A 23,977-nucleotide genomic window follows, 5' to 3' on the forward strand; every position below is an offset into this window, starting at 1 on the left:
GTATTGAGAAACTTTTGTTATTGACCAAATACTTATTTTCCACCATAATTTGCAAATAAATTCATTAGAAATCCTACAATGTGATTTTCTGGATTTTTTTTCTCATTTTGTCTGTCATAGTTGAAGTGTACCTATGATGAAAATTACAGGCCTCTCATCTTTTTAAGTGGGAGAACTTGCACAATTGGTGGCTGACTAAATACTTTTTTGCCCCACTGTATAGCTTTGTGGAAAACAGAAAAACACAAATGTTGGTACTATTGAAACTCTTAAAATTGTGCATCTGTGTTGGAAAGGGAGGCTTATGTAATGGGTTAATAAATTGAGTGCTTTCTGTCCAATATTCAGGAGGAGACTTTAGGTACACACTCTGTCTAGTATAAAATAATAACTAGGTAGACCAGGGGGAGCAGAGCAGGGAATATACTGTATGTAGCTCATTATCTGGCTGGGTTACTACAGCAAGTAATTGCTTCAGAAACTCAGCATTTAGTCACGTGTCATTTCCCTTTTCCATTCAGCGATGTCATTTCCTCGAATTAATGTTGGGCTGACGGGGACTCGGACGAAGGCACATGTTAAAGGGCTCTGGGTTATGTAGACTTAGACTTCTTTATGTTTCTTTTTAGTCCTCTCAACAGTGCTCTGTGAAGATGACTTACCGTTGCTCCCTCAGCCTTTTCAATCTCCTTAGATCTATGTCCCAGACAAGAATTTGAATAATTGCTGCAATCCGAGCCACAGACTCAAGTGTATGTAAACAGACAAATTATATGTATTTTTTCAATTGCATGTCCCCACACAATTCCTGTACAGCCAACTATCTGTGAAAAGTATAGGCATTACATTTCTTAATGGAAAAGTTGTGCTGCTATATTTGCATCACAAGCCAACCCGGTATCATGCTCCCATAGATGACCCCACCCACCAGGCAGGGTAGTGTCACAGGCACAGGTTCGGAGAATTGTAGTGTCAGTGGAGAGTCATTGTGTGTGAGCAATGTCCTTTTTTCTCTCTCTCATTGAAAAGCATTTGGCTTCCCCAGTGTTCTCCTCTCATCCAGTTGTGATGTCTTATATTGTTTTCTTGACCTAGAATTCTATTGACCCTGGGGGATGTGTATTATGTCCACAATCTGTTGTACTCAGTCTGGTGGTTTCACTATAGGATTATTGTTTCTCATTTAAGTAAATTCAAACAGTGCCTTGTTTGTTTACATTGTTTGTTTAGTTTTGGGGTAAACAACAGGGTGTAGAATAATTTTAGGGAAATTGGTTGCCATGATATCATTCAGACGCGTGTTTATTGCAGTAGGGATTATAATGAAGTCTCACCATTTCCACTATTTTTACAGTTTACACATACGTGCCCTCTACTGGACACTGGGTTACTATGACTGCGGGTCCATGTAACAGAGCTCTGCTTGTATTACAGGGTGACAAAGGAGGAGAGAGGGTGCTGCAGAAGAAATGGACCACCTTCCTTAAAGCCCAGCTCCTGTGTTCACTGCCTGATGATGGCTTCCCCTTCAACATCATCCAGGACATGTTTGTGTTGACACCCAGCCCAGAAGACTGGAAGAACACTGTGTTCTACGGGGTCTTTACTTCACAGTGGTGAGGACATTATCACTTATAGAGCATGCAAGAGTGTATAAGCCCATTGATTTGGATAATGAAAGCTTCTGTGTCTGAGTTGATAATTCACTCATCTCCACTACCCCAGGGCAGTGATTGGGGACACTGCCCTGTGTAGGGTGCCGTCTTTCAGATGGGACGTTAAACGGGTGTCCTGACTCTCTGAGGTCATTAAAGATCCCATGGTACTTATCGTAAGAGTAGGGGTGTTAACCCCGGTGTCCTGGCTGAATTCCCAATCTGGCCCTCAAACCATCACGGTCACCTAATAATCCCCAGTTTACAATTGGCTCATTCATCCCCCTCCTCTTCCCTGTAACTATTCCCCAGGTCATTGCTGCAAATGAGAGCGTGTTCCCAGTCAACTTACCTGGTAAAATAACAGATAAAAAGAATAATAATAATAATATTAAACATTTCTCCATTCAACAACAGCTCACTGTCAGTTTATAGCACATTATTATTGACCCAGTCATGGCCAAACAGCCACATTTCCATTCATTCTGTTCGTCTATGGTGTATTTGAGACGTTATTGATCAAGTACTGCATACAGTGGCTTGCGAAAGTATTCACCCCACTTGACATTTTTGTTGCCTTACAACCTGGAATTAAAAATAAATAATCTTAGGGATAGTGAACGGGACAGTTGTAAATCATGCAGTGCCTTGTGTCACGATCACAGATTTTAGAGAAACAACAAATGTCGGAACATATAAGTGTCTTATATCGGCTGAAAGGTTAAATTCTTGTTAATATAACTTCACTGTCCAATTTACAGCAGCTATTACTGAAAAAAAATGCCATGTTATTGTTTGAGGAGAGCTCCTAACAACAAAACACTTTTTTTCACCGCTATAGGTTTGATAAATTCACCTCTGAAGGTGAAATGTGTACTTACGTTCTGAAATCTTGCTCTGATTTATCATCCAAAGGGTCCCAGAGATAACATGAAGTGTCATTTTGTTAGATAAAATAATTTTTTCATATCCTAAAAAGGTCCATATAGCATGCATGATCAATTTTTTTTATTTATTTCCACTCGGAATCTGTGAAAATCTAACCCTAAACGTTGTTTCAACCAGTCAAATCACGTCCGTATGTATTCCTCAGAGACTCTAGAACGTAACCAGACTTCACTATATCATTAGGGGTGTAGTATATCCTATAAGTCAAGTTTTTTCTTTGTATTTTCTTCTACCAGATCTATTATGTTATATTCTCCTACATTCAATTCACACAAACTTTAGAGTGTTTCCTTTCAAATGGTACCAAGAATATGCATATCCATGCTTCAGGGCCTGAGCTACAGGCAGTTAGATTTGGAAAATTTGAAAAAAATTTTTTTATTAAGTCATACCACAGATTCTCATTTGGATGGAATTCTGGGCATTGATTAGGCAATTCCAAGATATTTAAATGTTTCCCCTTAAACCACTCAAGTTTTGCTTTAGCAGTATGCTTAGGGTCATTGTTCTGCTGGAAAGTGAACAGTCCCAAATCTCTGGAAGACCAACAGGTTTCTCTCAAGAATTTCCCTGTATTTAGCGCCATCAGGAAAAACATCCCCACAGCATGATGGCAAACACAATGTGTTTGCTTATTTTTTTCTTTAAGCAATGGCTTTTTTCTGGCCACTATTCCGTAAAGCCCAGCTCTGTGGAGTGTACGGCTTAAAGTGGTCCTATGAACAGATACTCCAATCTCCGCTGTGGAGCTTTGCCGCACCTTCAGGGTTATCTTTGGTCTCTTTGTTGCCTCTCTGATTAATGCCCTCCTTGCCTGGTCCATGAGTTTTGGTGGGCGGCCCTATCTTGGCAGGTTTGTTGTGGTGCCATATTCGCTCAATTTTTTTATAATGGATTTAATGGTGCTCCGTGGGATGTTAAAAGTTTAGGATATTTTTTTATAACCCAACCCTGATCTGTACTTCTCCACAACTTTGTCCCTGACCTGTTTGGAGAGCTCCTTGGTCTTCATGGTGCCGCTTGCTTGTTGGTGACCCTTGCTTAGTGGTGTTGCAGACTCCGGGGCCTTTCAGAACAGGTGTATATGTACTCAATTTAATTACAAGTTGTAATGCAACAAAATAGGAAAACGCCAAGGGGGATGAATCATTTTGCAAGGCACTGTATTAGTTCAGCACTACTGTCAGAGTAAAGAATAGGATGATTTTAGGAAAGAGGAACATGCTGTAGCCTCACTGCTGTGTGGTGTTTTCCCAGGTATAAAGGGGCCTCTGGCAGCTCAGCAGTGTGTGCCTTCACCATGGACCAGGTGGAGAGGGCCTTCAGCGGCCGTTACCGTGAGGTCAACCGGGAGACCCAGCAGTGGTACACCTACAACCACCCTATCCTAGATCCACGGCCTGGAGCGGTGAGTTACCACTGCCCTCTGCTGGGCAGTTTACACAGTATAAGTCAGTGGTTCCCAACTTTTTTTGGTTACTGTACCACCAACTGAATTTTGCTCTGTCTGGAGTACCCCTGAATTACCCTCTCATGTGTATTTTACCAGTAGGCCTATGGTCTCATGAGTCTTCTCAAGTATCCCCTGTGGATAGGCCAAGTATGTCCTAGTACCCCTGGTTGGGAACCACTGGTTTAAGTAACCTGTAGTAGGCTATACTAAGCCAACCACGTGTTTGCAGATTGGATGTGTTCTAGCCTGCCTCTCAGACACATCAGCAATCTGAACTGAACATCAGTGATTAACCAGCTATCTGTCTCTCTGCTGTCACTAGCAGCCTTCTTCCCAGAAGGCCTGATGTTATCAAAGCTGCCACTGCTACGGCTGCTTTAATTTCCTGGCAGACTTATCACGGACACATCAAATCAAATCATCAACTGAGGGATACAAACACATATTTATGAGGATAGGCAGGGGGTAGTAGTAAGCTTGTGTAGTGTGTATTGTTGCCCAGTGTGTGCTTATGAGACTCCCTGTGTTCTCTCCACAGTGCATCACTAACGCAGCCCGGGACCAGGGCATCTCCTCCTCTCTGCATATGCCTGACAAGGTACTGAACTTCGTCAAGGACCACTTCCTGATGGACAGTGTGATCCGCAGCCAGCCCCTCCTGCTGAAACGCAGCGTCCGCTACACCCAGATAGCTGTCCACCGGGTCCAGGCCATCAACAAACACTACAATGTGCTCTTCATTGGAACAGGTACTGTACTGTAAACCGCCTCAGCCGACATAACTTTTCCTCTTCTGTATGAGAGGCAGAGCTCTAGCAGACACTAACCATCCACTGCTCTATCATATGTCTCTGGCAGATGATGGAAGACTCCACAAAGCCATTAATGTCAACAATAAGATGCACATCATTGAAGAGATTATGCTTTTCACTGACCCCCAGCCTGTACAGCACATTGAACTGGACTCTGAAAAGGTACAGTACTGAGAAATAAATCAGTTTATTTCTGAAGCTTGTCCTCATAGTGGGAGTAATAATGAGCTCACTAAATGTCAGCACTGGCAGTTTAGGGGTCTCATAAGCCGTGAAGAGAGCCGGAACCTAAAGGGTAGCTCAGCTCACGTTCATTGAGATAATTGCATGCAACTTCCTCTCAGGGGAATTGAAAAAAATAGGTCCTGTGTTACTCTGTATTGTTACTCGGTTTGGTCCTCCAGCATTGGGTTCATCAAGGGTACAGTGTTGGCATTGTTTTAGAGAGAGGTAAATGTCTGCTAATATGTGACCCAGATACCTATTCCTCCCTGGCCCCTGACTGACTGTCTGGTGGTCCCTCCTCTACAGGGCCTGCTGTTTGTGTCCTCCTACTCTGGCCTGGTGGAGGTCCCGGTGGCTAACTGCTCCAACTACCAGAGCTGTGGAGAGTGTGTCCTGTCCAGAGACCCTTACTGTGCCTGGGAAGGGCGGCAGTGTCTGAATGTCAGGCTGGGTGGACTAGATAAGTATGTTTCCCCCAGACCACCTGCCTCCATACATTACATTTCTATGGTCCACTCATGGACATGTAGGTGTTGCTCATCAAAGAGACACTAGCCTTGTATTAGCATGATGCCAGATAATGGTATAAACTAGTTAGATGCTAAGCCTTCATAATGACTGATAACTTTTCGGGACATTAGAGCACACCAAAGAAAAAGTGACAATACAGGATAATGCTCAATGCTGTCTGCTTACAGTACATGCTGTAGTCTGTAAAGACCTGCTATGTGTAGATTGTCAGTTAGAGGTTCTGAGTGGTTCTGAGACACCCATTTGTCTGATTTACCATTGTGTCTGTGTTCTCAGCCACTGGCAGCAGGACGTGGACGAGGCAGACACATCCGTTATCTGCAACAAGACACAGCCCAGCCCTCGCTTTGCTAAACCCCCATCCACACGTAAGTACTGTACCATTCCATCAGTTCCTGCTGGATTAAATCATCTCAGCTCTAAACTGTACCACTGTGCTCTACTATGGAACTGCTGCATTTACATTTCAAATAACATTTTATTCCAATGTTCCCTACCATGATTATCAATTCCAAGCTTATTTAATGTGTTCATTCTCATCGCAGTCCTACTCAGCTACCATACTGATATAATAATGCAGTTTGTTTAATCTACCTGAGATGGACTTGCTTTCACAAATGAAAAATAATAAAGCCCTTTCTCTTGTTGTTCGCAGGGATGTCTTCATGCCAGGTGATAATGATCCCAGCCAACATGTTCAAAGTGCTGCCCTGTAAGCTGCGCTCCAACCTGGCTGAGAGGAAGTGGGAGTACAGTGAGGGTGCAGGTCACTTCCTGTACCCCAGTCCTGAGGGAGGTCTAGTGGTGGTGGCCCAGGCTGACAGACAGGAGACCTATGAGTGCTGGTCAGTGGAGGAGGGCTTCAGGCAACTCCTGGCCAACTACTGTGTTAGGGGAGAGGCCAGGCAGGAGAGCACCACCCTCATTGGCCGCTCACGCACCCCTCTGGTCCCACAGGAGGAGCCAATCATCCTACCTGGAGAGACCCGCTCCCCACAGATCAACACCAAGACCTACTGGAACGAGCTCATCATAGTGTGTGCCCTGCTGGGCTTCTCCCTGGTGGTGTTCTCCCTATTTGCGGTCTACAGGAACCACGACCGCATGAAGTCCATGCTGAAGGAAGGCGAGTGCCCCAATATGCAGCAGAAGAAACCCAGGCTAGTGGGGAATCCGGCAGAGAACTTGCCTCTGAATGGCAACAGCACAGTGCCAGCCTCTGTGTCAGACCACAAGGGTTACCAGACCCTCAATGACAACTACATCTGCAACACACCGCCACATGAGTGCTCATCACCAGACAACAGCAAGAGCTTCTCCGAGTCAGAAAAGAGGCCTCTGAACTTGAAGGAGAGCACTGTAGAGATCTCGCCCATCTGCCCGCGGCCTCGGGTGAGACTGGGCTCAGAGATCAAAGATTCCATTGTGTGAGGACAGCTTTGATCAACTTGAGCAGGAGATAAAACCCTAATGTGGAGTGATTAACTATTAGCCATAAGAAAAGGGGGACTTACAATAAAATAAAAACCATAGAAGGAAGGAACACTGAAGAGGGACATTTCATTACACTGCTTTTGCACTTTTGTCTTTTTCATTTTGTCCCTGTGGTCAGTTCTCATTTCCTTGTTGTCACTCCTCTTTCTCTAGTGCACCTGAAGCACAATGAAGAGGAAGCTGATACAGATTGCCTTCAGACTATTGAAGCTGTGGAATGATGGTTATGGTGGACATAGGACACATACAGCTGATTTTGTCCTTCTGTAACAGTTTTTATATGATTCAGTCATGTTGTTTTTATGCATTGCCACTCAGTCCGTCCAAATGTTCTGTTGGCATTGCATTGAAAGTAGAGAGATACTCTATGGGTCCACAGCTGACCCTTAACGCTCCCATCTACATCCACAATTAGTGTGCGCTTAGCCCTACACTGAGAATGATAGTAGAATAACAAACAACCTCTAATTCAAACACTATAGTAAGTAGATCAATAGGCCTTTCACTGATGACTTAGTTATAACAGCAGTCTATCAGCTATTAATTCAAAGCAGTTTAAACTGTGGATGACCTTAGTGCAGCATAACCAGGCAGACATTAGAATGGAATCCACTGGTCAAGAGAGGGCTGACCATCCCAGAGAGACATGGAAAGGAACCAATGAGGAAGGAATGAAAGAGGTAGGGACCACCTGGCATGAGGTGTGGAAAAAGAGCACACAACAGAATAACATAATACTGGAGAGGTGTTGTTGTCGAGGTTCTCTGCTCTGCTCCATCAGGAGCTTAGAGATTAAGTCAAGACTTGAATGACTAACATGTCTTGTGAAGGAGTACAGAGAGAAAGCAACACTATCCCCCCAAATGGAGAGTAGCACAGATGGGGTTTGTACGTCCAAAGGTATTGGAGGATATGGTGCCTAACATGCTGACCAGACCGGACACGTCGCGTGTGTGAGCGTTGCAAAATAAATTGACACATATGTTATTCGATCATGGCACCCACACTGCTCGCTGGTATCAGCGAGCGTCTGCTTGGTCAGGCGGTAAAATAGAAATTGGTGCTATTTGTGACACCTCAACGCGCTGCAAGTCCAGCCTCTCCCATCTCCTCATTGGTTTTTAGGAGCATATACCCACATGCCATCTCCTCATTGGTTTTTAGAAGCATATACCCACATGCCATCTCCTCATAGGTTTTTAGAAGCATATACCCACGTGGGTGATTGAAAGATTAACTTAGGTCTACACTCCGGTAGGTTGTAGTAATGCACTGTAAAGTTGGTTGCCAACCGCCATATTACATCCAAAATAAGAAGAAGAAGCCTGAGAAAGGAGGAGAGATGACGAGAAAGGAATTCAGTTTACCGTTTTATCTGTGGATTAATTGTGGGAGTAGAGGACATTGTGCATTTAATCTAAAATAACAAACTACTGTTTATATCCCAGGACAAATTAGCTAGCAACAGCAAGCTAGCTAGTTAAATTGACATAAATGTTTCATGCTTTTCAACCTGTCCCCAAATTAATATAATTGGTTCAGAGTTTGTTTTGATATTTCAACCTGCGTGTCCTGATCGCTTCTGGTGTGGGTGAACAAAATCAACGTGCGTGCGTCCGGTTTGGTCAGCATGTAAGTTATGTGTACGATTGACATTCACAGGGTTGAAGCGTACCCCTGACATTGGGGAAGACCCGAGACCAGGTATTAACATATGATTCATTATGGAGCCAACAGATTATGCAAAGCAAGGTGCAAGGTCACACCAAAAGAGAATCTCATCTTGAGACTGTGCAGGCGCATAGGTGTCCACACAATCTTGATTATTGAGAATCAGAGGCATTATACCCACATATAATTTAGTGTGCAAAAGATTGAGGCCTTTCTGTGGCATAGCGGAATGGGATGAGCGAGAGCTTATCACTAGGCCTGGAGTTGCTGTAGCTAGGCTGAGATCCCGGTATAAAATGCTGACTAGTTCAGTTTGTCAGTCAGAAACTGATTCCTTCGATCCAAATTCAGTCACTTCAGACACCAAGTTAATGTGGGCTGAGACTGTGTAAAAACCTGTTCACCACTTTGCTTAGATAACTCTTTCCTGGCCCTGTGATTCAGAGGCTAGTAGACAGCAGAGGTTAAAGAACCACATGTAGAGTGTGGCAACACAACAGAGTCAGCCAGTGGAGTATGGAGCTCTTGGTGTTGATGATTGTGACTCACACACCCAGAGGAAACCATGCTCTGTGTTCATTTATGTTGTGCCAAAAATAACCTTTTTAAAATGTGTATTCTGTTTTCACCCTTTCCAACACAACTGTCATGTCAAATCAATGTTTTATGTTTAATGGGCCTGACCGATTCAGCATGTATCAAACAGTATGTATCAAACCATTCATAACGTAGCCATTCAGTGTATATGAAAGCTACCATAGTTACCAACATCACCTCTGGTTTAATGACACTAATGACTGTAAACTGGGTTTTACTAATATGGAGCCAAGGCTTTCACAGCAGTTATGGACCAGTCAATGGAGGAATGTCTTTTAAAAATAAAAATGAACAGATATTGTGAAAGGATGGAACCTGCATAAATAATACTCCAAAAGCAAGGGCTTTCATTGAGGCATTACCTAATAACAGATATATGTTTTCAGCTGTTCAAGATTAGAAAGATACAATAATTCTAAAGGCACAATTTAAGAATATAGATTTCATATTCCAAAGATGTAGCTATGTCAGTGCAAAATTATGGTAAACTCTTGCAACATTGCGTTGTGGAATGTAGTGTTAGAAATAGTTTTGGAATAATTGTACGTAAAACAATGTTGTCTTATTTAAGTTTGACATTTGTACAAGGGCCTTACAATTTTTGACAAAGTAGCTGTGAAAAAAGCATACTGCTAATGGACTGCTGTGGTGGCTGAGTGTATATAATGTACATTTGTATTGTAGTTGAGTGGACTAGTGAAAGTTGTATCATTGCGGTCAAAGTGCAGAACCAGCAAAAATCTTGACTCAAAATGCGTTGTTTTTGCACAGGATGTTGGAAAGCCTTAGTTTGGAACACGGATGGGGTTTTTTTTGTTGAGAATGATGTATTACATATTCAATGGATATTTTTCATGCCTTCAAGCTAAATTCAGGAATCAAGAGTTGTGCCTCTTGGGGTTCTAAAATGTGTACTCATGACCTTGTGACATTACTCATTCACATGGACAACCAGGTAGCAGCAGCATCACCTGCATGATAGGTACAACAGAATAGACTATAGAACTGTACTGGGCATACCCAACAATACTATTAAAACACTGAGTGACTGCCTTTAAATTATGATCAGTATCTGTACAAATAATTATTTTAGAATGGCTTCAACCTCAATCACTTCGTATTTCTGGGTTGACACTATTGCAAACCATTGTTTTTGACTATACATTTAACAAATCAACGCTGTCTCTAAATGCTCCTGAGTGGCGCAGTAGTCTAAGTCACTGCATCTCAGTGCAAGAGGCGTCACCACAGTCCCTGGTTCGATTCCAGGCTGTATCACATCCGGCTGTGATTGGGAGTCCCATAGGGCGGCTCAGAATTGGCCCAGCGTCGTCCGAGTTTTGCCGGGTTAGGCCGTCATTGTAAATAAGAATTTGTTCTTAATTGACTTGCCTGGTTAAATAAAGGTCAAATAAAAATATATATTCACTACCATTCAAAAGTTTGGGGTCACTTAGAAATGTTATTTTTTGTAAAAGAAAAGCAAAAAAAATTGTCCATTAAAATAACATCAAATTGATCAGAAATACAGTGTAGACATTGTTAATGTTGTAAATGCCTATCTACATAGGCGTACAGAGGCCCATTATCAGCAGCCATCACTCCTGTGTTCCAATGGCACGATATGTGTTAGCTAATCCAAGTTTATAATTTGAAAACGTTGATTGATCATTAGAAAACCCTTTTGCAATTATGTTAGCACAGCTGAAAACTGTTAAAGAAGCAATGAAACTGTCCTTCTGTAGACTAGTTTAGTATCTAGAGCATCAACATTTGTGGGTTTGATTACAGGCTCAAAATGGGCAGAAACAAAGACCGTTCTTCTGAAACTCGTCAGTCTACTCTTGTTCTGAGAAATGAAGGCTACGTGCCAGTGGAACACAGAAGTGATGGTTTCTGATAATGGGCCGCTGTACGCCTATGTATATATTCCATTTTTTTTTTTTATCGCCCGTTTCCAGCTACAATAGTCATTTACAACATTAAGAATGTCTTCACTGTATTTCGGATCAATTTAATGTTATTTTAATGGACAAAAAATGTACTTTTCTTTTAAAAACAGGACATTTCTATTTGACCCCAAACTTTTGAAAGGTGTGTATATATTTACAACTGAAACATTTAAAATGTATGATTTGTATTTTGTTACAAACATTGCAAAAGTTTAGAAATGGCAGCTTGGATCTGTTGAGTAAAGTGGTTGTTATCTAAAATCTAAACAATAATACATTAGCAAAATACAAAACCAAATCGACCTGAATATCTAGCATACTGGGTTCAGACATGCAGCATTTAAATCTTTCGTTTGATCACCTTTCCAAATTGATATATACTTGCAGGTTTTTGAGACTGTCGTTATTAGCTTCTACTGAGTTGCAGTAAGGTACCTCTTGTCACTTGAAGAACCACTTCAGTCAAGCCTTCTATTTGTGACAGTGCACCAGGTTTCTCTGACTCGTGTCAAAATGTCTTGTAAGTTTGTATGTAAAAGTGTTTTGTAAATTGAGCTGCCAATGTAAAAAGCTGTTGTGAACTGTATTTTTTGTATTATACATCACTACTGTTTCAGTTGTTTTTGTTGTTCTGTACATAAAAGCACCTTATTTTAATTTTTCAAATAAAGATAAATGGTTACATTATGTTTCCTATATGGTTCATGAACTCAAGTTATAATACCAAATAGAATAACCTCAATATAGAAAGAATGAGAATCCAGGACACAAATGGTGTTTGTCACATTGATCTTAAAGGTCCAATGCAGTTTTTTTTTTAAATCTCAATATCAAATCATTTCTGAGTAACAATTAAGTACCTTACTGTCATTGTTTTCAATTCAAATTGCCAAAAATAATCAAAAATAGCTTATCAAAGAGCAATTTCTCATGCAATAATTCAGCTATGTAGGACTGTCTGTGAGTGGTCTGAGTAGGGAGGGGAAAACGTAAAACTAGCTGTTATTGGCAGAGAGTTTTGGAACTCTTTCTAATTGGTCTATTAAATAATTTACTGCCTGGTGATGTCATCAGGGCTAAATTCAGTATGTGTTTACGTTCTGGAAACGGTGCTGTACTGAATGACCAGTTAAAAAAATGGGGAGGGGTAAGTTTGTAGGTTGGGGAACGCTGTCAGCATGGCCACTGCCCTTTAAATACATACAGTGCCTTGCAAAAGTATTCGGCCCCCTTGAACTTTGCGACCTTTTGCCACATTTCAGGCTTCAAACATGAAGATATAAAACTGTATTTTTTTGTGAAGAATCAACAACAAGTGGGACACAATCATGAAGTGGAACGACATTTATTGGATATTTCAAACTTTTTTAACAAATCAAAAACTGTAAAATTGGGCGTGCAAAATTATTCAGCCCCTTTACTTTCAGTGCAGCAAACTCTCTCCAGAAGTTCAGTGAGGATCTCTGAATGATCCAATGTTGACCTAAATGACTAATGATGATAAATACAATCCACCTGTGTGTAATCAAGTCTCCGTATAAAGGCACCTGCACTGTGATAGTCTCAGAGGTCCGTTAAAAGCGCAGAGAGCATCATGAAGAACAAGGAACACACCAGGCAGGTCCGAGATACTGTTGTGAAGAAGTTTAAAGCTGGATTTGGATACAAAAATATTTCCCAAGCTTTAAACATCCCAAGGAGCACTGTGCAAGCGATAATATTGAAATGGAAGGAGTATCAGACCACTGCAAATCTACCAAGACCTGGCCGTCCCACTAAACTTTCAGCTCATACAAGAAGAAGACTGATCAGGGATGCAGCCAAGAGGCCCATGATCACTCTGGATGAACTGCAGAGATCTACAGCTGAGGTGGGAGACTCTGTCCATAGGACAACGATCAGTCGTATATTGCACAAATCTGGCCTTTATGGAAGAGTGGCAAGAAGAAAGCCATTTCTTAAAGATATCCATAAAAAGTGTTGTTTAAAGTTTGCCACAAGCCACCTGGGAGACACACCAAACATGTGGAAGAAGGTGCTCTGGTCAGATGAAACCAAAATGGAACTTTTTGGCAACAATGCAAAACGTTATGTTTGGCGTAAAAGCAACACAGCTGAACACACCATCCCCACTGTCAAACATGGTGGTGGCAGCATCATGGTTTGGGCCTGCTTTTCTTCAGCAGGGACAGGGAAGATGGTTAAAATTGATGGGAAGATGGATGGAGCCAAATACAGGACCATTCTGGAAGAAAACCTGATGGAGTCTGCAAAAGACCTGAGACTGGGATGGAGATTTGTCTTCCAACAAGACAATGATCCAAAACATAAAGCAAAATCTACAATGGAATGGTTCAAAAATAAACATATCCAGGTGTTAGAATGGCCAAGTCAAAGTCCAGACCTGAATCCAATCGAGAATCTGTGGAAAGAACTGAAAACTGCTGTTCACAAATGCTCTCCATCCAACCTCACTGAGCTCGAGCTGTTTTGCAAGGAGGAATGGGAAAAAAATTCAGTCTCTCGATGTGCAAAACTGATAGAGACATACCCCAAGCGACTTACAGCTGTAATCGCAGCTACAAAGTATTAACTTAAGGGGGCTGAATAATTTTGCACGCCCAATTTTACAGTTTTTGATTTGTTAAAAAAGTTTGAAATATCCAATAAATGTCGTTCCACTTCATGATTGTGTCCCACTTGTTGTTGATTCTTCACAAAAAAATAGTTTTATATCTTTATGTTTGAAGCCTGAAATGTGGCAAAAGGTCGCAAAGTTCAAGGGGGCCGAATACTTTCGCAATGCACTGTAACTTAATGCTTCAGGCCATACCGCGCCACAAACACCAGACGGGAGCAAATGTACCTCAAAGCCTGTAAAATAACACACAAGAACCTTTTGGGAAAACGTGTCATTCAGTACAAACCGTTCTGCAACGTAGCAAACGTTTAAGCGAACTGGATGCATCTCTGGCAGGACAAAACTCCCCCCTCCTTAAACAGGCTGACATTTCAGGTGGTCTTTTCAAACAGCTCTTACACTATTGGAGCATTGTCATCATTTTCACAATTTCACAGTATTATTCCAATCTCGTAGTGTACAAAACATTAGGAACACCTGCTCTTTACATGACAGTCCAGTTGAAATCTATGATATCTCATTGATGTTAAATCCACTTCCATCAGTGTAGCTGTAGCGGGAAGAGACGTGTTAAAGGATTCTTAAGCCTTGAGATAATTGAGACATGGATTGCGTATGTGTGCAGTTCAGAGGGTGAATGGGCAAGACAAAAGATTTAAGTTCCTTTGAAGGTGTATGGTAGTAAGTTCCAGGCGCACCGGTTTGAATGTGTCAAGAACTGCAACACTGCTGCCTAAAGGACTTCCAGCCAACTTGACACAACTGTGGGAAGCATTGGAGTCAACATGGGCTAACATCCCTGTGTAATGACTTTGACACCTTGTAGAGTCCATGTCCTGACGAATTGAGGCTGTTATGAGGGCAAAAGGCAGTGCAACACAATATTAGGAAGGGGTTCCTAATGTTTTGTACACCCATATAAAACATAGGAACGTCATGTGTTTTACTGCATTGGGCCTTTAAGCACTTGTTTGTAAAGCAAGCACCCATCAATCCGATTCTATAATATTAACAAGGGTCAGTCTTTGCTAAATGGATCCAGATCTTGGTGTTTCAAGACTTGCCAGATTCTGCTGTTACATTACCAACAGCTTTCTGAGGAATTATTGTACTGTAAAAGGGATCACTAGCTAATTGGCAATAGATTTTCATGCGAATACTCTACAATTCACATAAAAACCACATGCGCATTTTCCCACCTGAGATGTTTCCATCAAATTGACTTGTGGATAAAAAGCTTTGCGTGATTCAAATAATCAACTCATCATTTGAATCAGCTGTGTAGTGCTAGGGCAAAAACCCAAACGTGCACCCAGGATGGACCGTCCCCAGGACCGCATTTGGGAAAGCCTGCTCTTGCCAACAGCTTGCAGATACAGTGCGGGTATAGCTTACTTCAGGGATGGGAAACTCCAGTCCTCAGGGGCCATATTGGTGTCACACTTTGCCCCCAGCCTCGGCTAACACACCTGACTCCAATAATAAACGAATCATAATCTTCAGGTTAGAATGCAATTAGCTGAATCAGCTGTGTTTGCTAGGGACACTGACTCAACTCCAGCCACTTTAATAATGGGAATTGATGGGAAATATATCACTAGCCACTTTAAACAATGCTACCTTATATAATGTTACTTACCCTACATTATTCATCTCATATGCATACGTATATACTGTACTCTATATCATCGACTGCATCCTTATGTAATACATGTATCACTAGCTACTTTAACTATGCCACTTTGTTTACATACTCACCTCATGTATATACTGTACTCGACACCATCTACTGTATCCTGCCTATGCTACTCTGTACCATCACTCATTCATATATCCTTATGTACATATTCTTTATCCCCTTACACTGTGTATAAGACAGTCGTTTTGGAATTGTTAGTTAGATTACTTGTTGGTTATTACTGCATTGTCGGAACTAGAAGCACAAGCATTTCGTTACACTCGCATTAACATCTGCTAACCATGTGTATGTGACAAATAAAATTTGATTTGGATGGGGGGGTGACACCACTCTGGTCTCCAAGGACTGGAGTTGCTCATCCCTGGCCTACAAAGATTGCAATTTCAGAATGTGGGGCTGGACATGTGAAAGTTGCACCCCTGACTTTCACCACCCTGTGAAGTTCATCAAAACGTATTTCATCTGTAGCCTAATTAAGTGCTCGCTTACCCGACTAGTCATAGTGGGAGGACCGCACAACATGTCATCGTGTAACAGATGTAAATCGTACTCTCCTTGTGTTGTGTTTTGTCCAAATAAATCACCCCAGCCAGTGGTTCCAGTTGAGCATTTATTTATGTTGTTAAATAGGAAACAGCACGTTATTTGTGCAGAGCTTAACGATGTTGATGGCCGTCGATAATAAAATTCCTTGCATCACATTTTCATACTGGGTGAACAAAATACAATACAAAATATAACATATGTAAATATCTGTTGTTAAATAGGAAACAGCACGTTAGTTGTGCAGGGCTTAACGATGTTGATGGCTATCGATGGTCAAATCTGTAGCATGAAAACAACTGTGTTAGCAGTGGGCTTACGTGACCATTACATAGGTGTATGCTAGCTAACACACTTATTTACAGCAATCATATGCCAAAGCACATCCCAGAAAGCCCCTCAATCTCTAACAGGTACCATATACCCACACATGTATAAATTAGTAATGTACAGCAAACTTGTACGCATTGTAAATTAGAAAATAGAAAACAGTATTCAGAACGTGACCTACCCCTTGCATCACATTTTCATACTAGGGAGAACTGACGTTCACCATCTCCCTCTATCTGCATGCGACGCCAATCACAACACGCCTTATTGTCAACTGAGTTGAACCAACCAAGAAGAAAGCTTGAACATTGAATACACCTTCCTTTAGAGGCAAGTGGAAACATAACCAACCCTGTTACATTCGCGTGACTCCAAGTTTACTTTGTTATAATGGTTATTATATCAATGTTGGAGCATAAAACCATTTCCACAGTAATTTATCGCATAATTAATTTTACTGACTCAGAAAGATCCCACCATGTCGAACAAACAAATGATCTGTCAGCATTTATAAAATTGTACCGAAACTTCCTGTTTCCATCACAGCCATCTTGATTTCTTATATATGGTATGACTTTACTCACATAAAAACTGTGGATGGAAACGTGGTTAGTGACTGTGTCCTCTGTCAACACATTAGTCACATTAAAGTGGAGAACAGTGTTTGCTGATGCATTCCACCAGACTCTTATAAAAACATCTGTGAAGAACAGCAAGGAACATGTTCAGACTTTATGTGAGCCTAATTCTTGCATTGTCATGTAAAACAAATAAGCTAATAATTTAGTTCTGTCTTTTTTAGTAGAGGTGTTTCTGTCACAATAGTGAAGGTATGGAACTGTAGTATGGCTAGGGATATCACATGGTCGGGTGGAGTTAATTACCGTCTGCACACAGTGCAACAATGGCAGGCAGGCAAGTATTCTTGATAAAGAGTGCAGTCCACACCTGAAAGGACAATAGATAAAGCGTCTACTTTAATGTAAATAAGATAGGTTTCCATCCTATTGGAGACTATTCTCAAATCCGCATAAAGAAAAGTTGTGCATTTTCCCACCAGCGGTGTGTTTCCACCAAAAATACTTGTTGTGGATTTAAAAAAAATGTGAGTGATGACATAGTGCACATAAAATGTACTTTTTCGCTTAAGTTTTCATGTACCAAATAAACTCAGCAAAAAAAGAAATGTCCTCTCACTGTCAATTGCGTTTATTTTCAGCAAACTTAACATGTGTAAATATTTGTATGAACATAACAAGATTCAACATCTGAGACATAAACTGAACCAGTTCCACAGACATGTGACTAACAGAAATTGAATAATGTGTCCCTGAACAAAGGTGGGATCAAAATCAAAAGTAACAGTCAGTATCTGGTGTGGCCACCAGCTGCATTAAGTACTGCAGTGCATCTCCTCCTCATTGACTGTACCACACTTGCCAGTTCTTGCTGTGAAATGTTACCCCACTCTTCCACCAAGGCACCTGCGAGTTCCCGGACATTTCTGGGGGGAATGGCCCCAGCACTCACCCTCCGATACAACAGGTCCCAGACGTGCTCAATAGGATTGAGATCCGGGCTCTTCGCTGGCCATGGCAGAACACTGACATTCCTGTCTTGCAGGAAATCACACATAGAACAAGCAGTATGGCTGGTTGCATTGTCATGCTGGAGGGTCATGAGCCTGCACCTGCAGGAAGGGTACCACATGAGGGAGGAGGATGTCTTCCCTGTAATGCACAGCGTTGAGATTGCCTGCAATGACAACAAGCTCAGTCCGATGATACTGTAACACACCGCCCCAGACCATGACGGACCCTCCACCTCCAAATCGATCCCACTCCAGAGTACAGGCCTCGGTGTAACGCTCATTCCTCCGACGATAAACGCAAATCCGACCATCACCCCTGGTGAGACAAAACCGCGACTCGTCAGTGAAGAGCACTTTTTGCCAGTCCTGTTTGGTCCAGCGACTGTGGGTTTGTGCCCATAGGCGACGTTGTTGCTGGTGATGTCTGGTGAGGACATGCCTTACAACAGGCCTACAAGCCCTCAGCCCCTCTCAGCCTATTGCGGACAGTCTGAGCACTGATGGAGGGATTGTGCGTTCCTGGTGTAACTCGGGCAGTTGTTGTTGCCATCCTGTACCTGTCCCACAGGTGTGATGTTCGGATGTACCGATCCTGGGCAGGTGTTGTTACACGTGGTCTGCCACTGCGAGAATGATCAGCTGTCCGTCCTGTCTCCCTGTAGCGCTGTCTTAGGCGTCTCACAGTACGGACATTGCAATTTATTGCCCTGGAAACATTTGCAGTCCTTATTGCCTCCTTGCAGTATGCCTAAGGCACGTTCACGCAGATGAGCAGGGACCCTGGGCATCTTTCTTTTTGTGTTTTTCAGTCAGTAGAAAGGCCTCTTTTAGTGTCCTTAGTTTTCATAACTGTGACCATAATTGGCTACCGTCTGTAAGCTGTCTTAACGACCGTTCCACAGGTGCATGTTCATTAACTGTTTATGGTTCATTGAACAAGCATGGGAAACAGTGTTTAAACCCTTTACAATGAAGATCTGTGAAGTTATTTGGATTTTTACTAATTATCTTTGAAAGACAGGGTCCTGAAAAAGAGATGTTTCTTTTTTTTGTATATATATTTTTTATTTAACTAGGTAAGTCAGTTAAGAAAAAAATATTATTTACAATGACGGCCGACCCCAGCCAAACCCTAACGACGCAAGGCCAATTGTGCGCCGCCCAATGGGACTCCCAATCACAGGCGGATGTGATATAGCCTGGAATCGAACCAGGGGTTATATTGACGCCTCTAGCACTAAGATGCAGTGCCTTAAACAGCTGTGCAACTCAGGAGACCCAAGAAATCTAAATTTCAATGATGGATATTCTAAAGTTCAATGTGTTTCCATTACATTTTCAACTCTAACAATGGTTTTGTCACAAAAACTGTTGCTGAACTAGAAAATGTGCCTACTCTGGTCTCGGCAAGTGTGCTGTAGCCAACAGCTCGCAGATACAGTGCGGGTAGGCTAGTCTACATGATGAGATTATTATGGATATTTTTATTTGTCAAATGGCAGTCAACCATTGATCATCATCTGGATGGCGCTCATCTAGCGTAGTAATTGACTACCGAACAGCTCCTTTTTTCATCTATTGCTGCTCATTGGACCCTATGATCACTCGGCTACACAAGCAGATGCCTGCTGGACTGTTCCTTAACACGGTACTTCATTTTGTTTATCTGTCGGCCCCAGCCTCAAACTCAGGCCCTGCGTGTAGCTAAATGACCCTCTCTGCCCATTCATCGCCATTTACCCATTGTTGTTGTCTTAGCTGTTTACCCGTTGTTGTCTCACCTGTTGTTGTCTTAGCTCTCCCAACCAACACATGTGATTGCTGTATGCGCCTCTCTAATGACAATATGCCTTGTATACTGTTGTTTAGGGCAGCTCTCATTTTTTTATTATACTGCGGAGCCCCTAGTCCTGCTCAACATGCCTCAGATAGCCCCCCTCTCCCACCCCCCACACATGCGAGACCGCACCTAGCTTAACTGCCGCCTCCAGAGATGCAACGTCTCTCATCATCACTGAATGCCTAGGTTTATCCCCACTGTACTCGCACTCCACCATACCCTTGTCTGTACGCTATTCCCTGAATCTATCCTACCATGCCCAGAAATCTGCTCCTTTGATTCTCTGTTCCCAAAGCACGAAACGACCAGTTCTTATAGCCTTTAGCCGTACCCTCATCCTTCTCCTCCTTGATTCCTCTGGTGATGTAGAGGTTAACCTAGGCCCTGTGTGTCCCCAGGCGCTCTCATTTGCTAACTTCTGCAAACGTAAAAGCCTTGGGTTCATGCATGTTAACATCAGAAGCCTCCTCCCTAAGTTTGCTTTATTCACTGCTTTAGCACACTCCGCCAACCCTGATGTCCTAGCCGTGTCTGAATCCTGGCTTAGGAAGGCCACCAAAAATTCTGAAATTTCCATCCCCAATTACAACATTTTCCGTCAAGACAGAACTGCTAAAGGGGGCGGAATTGCAATCTACTGTAGAGATAGCCTGCAGAGTTCTGTCATAATATCCAGGTCTGTGCCCTAACAGTTCGAGCTTCTGCTTTCAAAAATCCATCTCTCCAGAAATAAGTCCCTCACCGTTACCGCTAGTTATAGACCCCCCTGCCCTGGACACCATATGTGAATTGATTGCCCCCCATCTATCGTCGGAGTTCGTACTGCTAGGTGACCTAAATTGGGATATGCGTGACACCCCGGCCATCCTACAATCTAAGCTATATGCTCTCAATCTCAGACAAATTATGAAGGAACCTACCAGGTACAACCCCAAATCTGTAAACAACCCTCATATATATCAACCTGACCAACTTGCCCTCTGAATACACCTCTGCTGTCTTCAACCAGGATCTTAGTGATCACTGCCTCATTGCCTGCGTCCGTTATGGGTCCGAGGTCAAACGACCACCCCTCATCACTGCCAAACACTCCCTAAAACACTTCTGTGAGCAGGCCTTTCTAATCGACCTGGCCCGGGTATCCTCGAAGGATATCATTCTCATCCCGTCAGTAGAGGATGCCTGGTTGTTCTTTAAAAGTGCTTTCCTCACCATCTTAAATAAGATTTCCCCTTTCAAAAAATGTAGAATTAAGAACAGATATAGCCCTTGGTTCACTCCAGACTTGACTGCCCTTGACCAGCACAAAAACACCCTGTGGCGTACTGCACTAGCTTCAAATAGTCCCTGCGATATGTAACTTTTCATAGAAGTCAGGAACCAATACACACTGTCAGTTAGGAAACCAAAGGCTAGCTTTTTCAATAAGAAATTTGCATCCTGCAGCACTAATTCCAAAAAATGTTGGGACACTGTAAAGCCCATGGAGAATAAGAGTACCTCCTCCCAGCTGCCCACTGCACTGAGATTAGGAAACACTGTCACAACTGATAAATACATGATAATTGAGAGGTTCAATAAGCATTTCTCTACGGCTGGCCACGCTTTCCACCTGGCTACCCCAACCCCGGCCAACAGCTCTGCACATTTCACTGGTCATCCCGAAAGCCAACACCTCCTTTGGCTGCCTTTCCTTCCAATTCTCTGCTGCCAATGACTGGAACGTATTCAAAAACGTAAAGACATATCTCCCTCACTAACTTTAAGGGTCAGCTGTCAGAGAAGCTTACCGATCGCTGCAGCTATACACAGCCCATCTGTAAATAACCAATTCAACCAACTACCTACCTCATCCCCATATTTGTTTTTGTTTTTCTGCTCTTTTGCACACCAGCATTTCTATCTGCACATCTATCACTCCAGTGTAAATTGTAATTACTTCACCACTATTGGCCTATTTATTGCCTTACCTCCTTACTTCATTTGCACACACTGTATACAGATTTTTCTATTGTGTTATTGACTGTACGTTTAGTTATCCCATGTGTAACTTTGTGTTGTTGTTGTTTTTGTCGCACTGCTTTGCTTTATCTTGGCCAGGTCGCAGTTGTAAATGAGAACTTGTTCTCAACTGGCCTACCTGGTTAAATAAAGGTGAAATAAAAATAATGTCACCAGAATCAGACCCTTAATATTTATTGAAAAGGAGCTTCAACATCACCATGCACTTCACTACCCTGCCATGTTCATCATACCTTATTTCATCTGTAGCTTCAACATCACCATGCACTTCACTACCCTGCAAGTTCATCATACCTTATTTCATCTGTAGCTTCAACATCACCATGCACTTCACTACCCTGCCAAGTTCATCATACCTCATTTAATCTGTAGCTTCAACATCACCATCCACTTCACTACCCTGCCAAGTTCATCATACCTTATTTCATCTGTAGCTTGATAAATTGCATTGTTTCCAAAGTGGTGGTAGTGGAAGGCCCACACACCATACACCATCGCGTGACTCCAAGTTTACTTCGATATGATATCAAGATATACGCATAAAGGAGTTTCCACCGCCATTTCTCATGTTATTATTTCACCAACACAAAAAAATAATGTCCAACAAACAAATGATGACGGCATTCATACAACTGTACCTAAACTTAATTTCCCCTCAAAGCTGTAGTAAAAAAAAAATGATATGCTATGACTTTACTTGTACAAAAACTGTGGTTATAGGTAGGATCCTTGCCACATCCTAGCAATGGATAAAACAAGAACCTCCCTGGCTGTGCAAATACATCATATAGCCTACTATTTGAATTAAGTGATAATGCCCTCAAAGCCGGTGTTTGGGATGGGTGTTGTTAGGCCGAGGCGAAGTTGAGGGCTGGCAAACCATGCTAATATATCCTCCAAACACCGGCTTCGAGGGCATTATCACTTGTATCAGCATATTCAAATAATATTTGACATATTTTCATTAAAAAAACGTTAGTTTGATGAATTTATGCATACTATTTCATTCTTCCACAAGATATAGTCCCGACACAAATCTAGGGTTGCTCCCCAAGCTGGCTGGTCGATCAGTTTTATTTTGGTTCAGTTTTATTTTTTATTTGAACCTTTATTTAACTCGGCAAGTCAGTTAAGAACAAATTCTTATTTACAGTGACAGCCTAGGAACAGTGGGTTAACTGCCTTGTTCAAGGGCAGAACAACAGATTTTTACCTTGTCAGTTCGGGGTTTCTGGCCCAATGCTCTAAACACTAGGATACATGCCGCCAGAGATGCAAACCAGTCCTCAGTCTTTTTGTTCTGTATTTATGGACGCGAGACCCAGTCGTTCATTCTAAATGTTCAATTGCCACACTGGCTGGCAACGTTATACCTTATTTTGCTAGCTAGCCAACTGCGGCTATCTTACAGTCACGTCAAAAAGCCCGAATAACAGCAAAGTAGCTGCATTTACATTTGTTTAAGCTGTTTTCTTTTGATATTTTTTTGGATACATCTATAACACTGAGCTAATGGTGCGCGATTTCGCCTGGCATAGAAAATGTGCTTACTCGTCAGGACAATGTTGTTCAGAGGAGCTAGCCAACAACACAGCTAACACAATAACTTCAAACTGAAGCTGGAAAGACTGCAAACTATCTGTCGTTTTGTTTGACATTTTTTGAATTTACATTTCTTTGTAAATATCCATAAAAATGATGCCAACTGATTCATGATTTTGACCCTGCCTGCCTGTCTCATCCGGACACGTGCATTACTATGAGGCAGCTGGAGATCGAATTTGAATATTGAAACAATGTTGCAAATGTCGGAGAGACAGACAGCAACGTTTATACAATTCTCCGCCGTTGAAAACTAAATGTTAGTCTAAAAAGAAATGTGAGATAGTGTCTAGATGCTTTTGATAGAGGAGATCAAGTGTATAAATTGCCTGGCTGGGCAGATGAGACAGTGGATTGTGCAGTCAGATGGA

The 23,977-nt window shown here is 42.1% G+C and overlaps 1 protein-coding gene across 3 annotated transcripts in view; it reads left to right on the top strand.

The window, feature by feature from the left end:
- The window catches only part of LOC110495946 (semaphorin-4B), a 102,475-nt gene extending 90,450 nt beyond the window's left edge, over positions 1 to 12,025 (top strand). For all 3 annotated transcript variants that reach the window (XM_021571502.3, XM_021571494.3, XM_021571509.3), the window contains 7 exons: positions 1,435 to 1,616; positions 3,861 to 4,011; positions 4,595 to 4,805; positions 4,915 to 5,030; positions 5,400 to 5,557; positions 5,901 to 5,992; positions 6,280 to 12,025. In XM_021571502.3, coding sequence (XP_021427177.3) covers positions 1,435 to 1,616; positions 3,861 to 4,011; positions 4,595 to 4,805; positions 4,915 to 5,030; positions 5,400 to 5,557; positions 5,901 to 5,992; positions 6,280 to 7,055 — 1,686 coding nt within the window. In that variant the 3' untranslated portion in view covers positions 7,056 to 12,025. The remainder of the gene's footprint in view (positions 1 to 1,434; positions 1,617 to 3,860; positions 4,012 to 4,594; positions 4,806 to 4,914; positions 5,031 to 5,399; positions 5,558 to 5,900; positions 5,993 to 6,279) is intronic.
- Positions 12,026 to 23,977: the final 11,952 nt, after the last annotated feature.

The sequence above is a fragment of the Oncorhynchus mykiss genome, chromosome 2 (genome assembly GCF_057628025.1).
Source record: "Oncorhynchus mykiss isolate SJ-2025 chromosome 2, ASM5762802v1, whole genome shotgun sequence".
Lineage (NCBI taxonomy): Eukaryota > Metazoa > Chordata > Actinopteri > Salmoniformes > Salmonidae > Oncorhynchus > Oncorhynchus mykiss.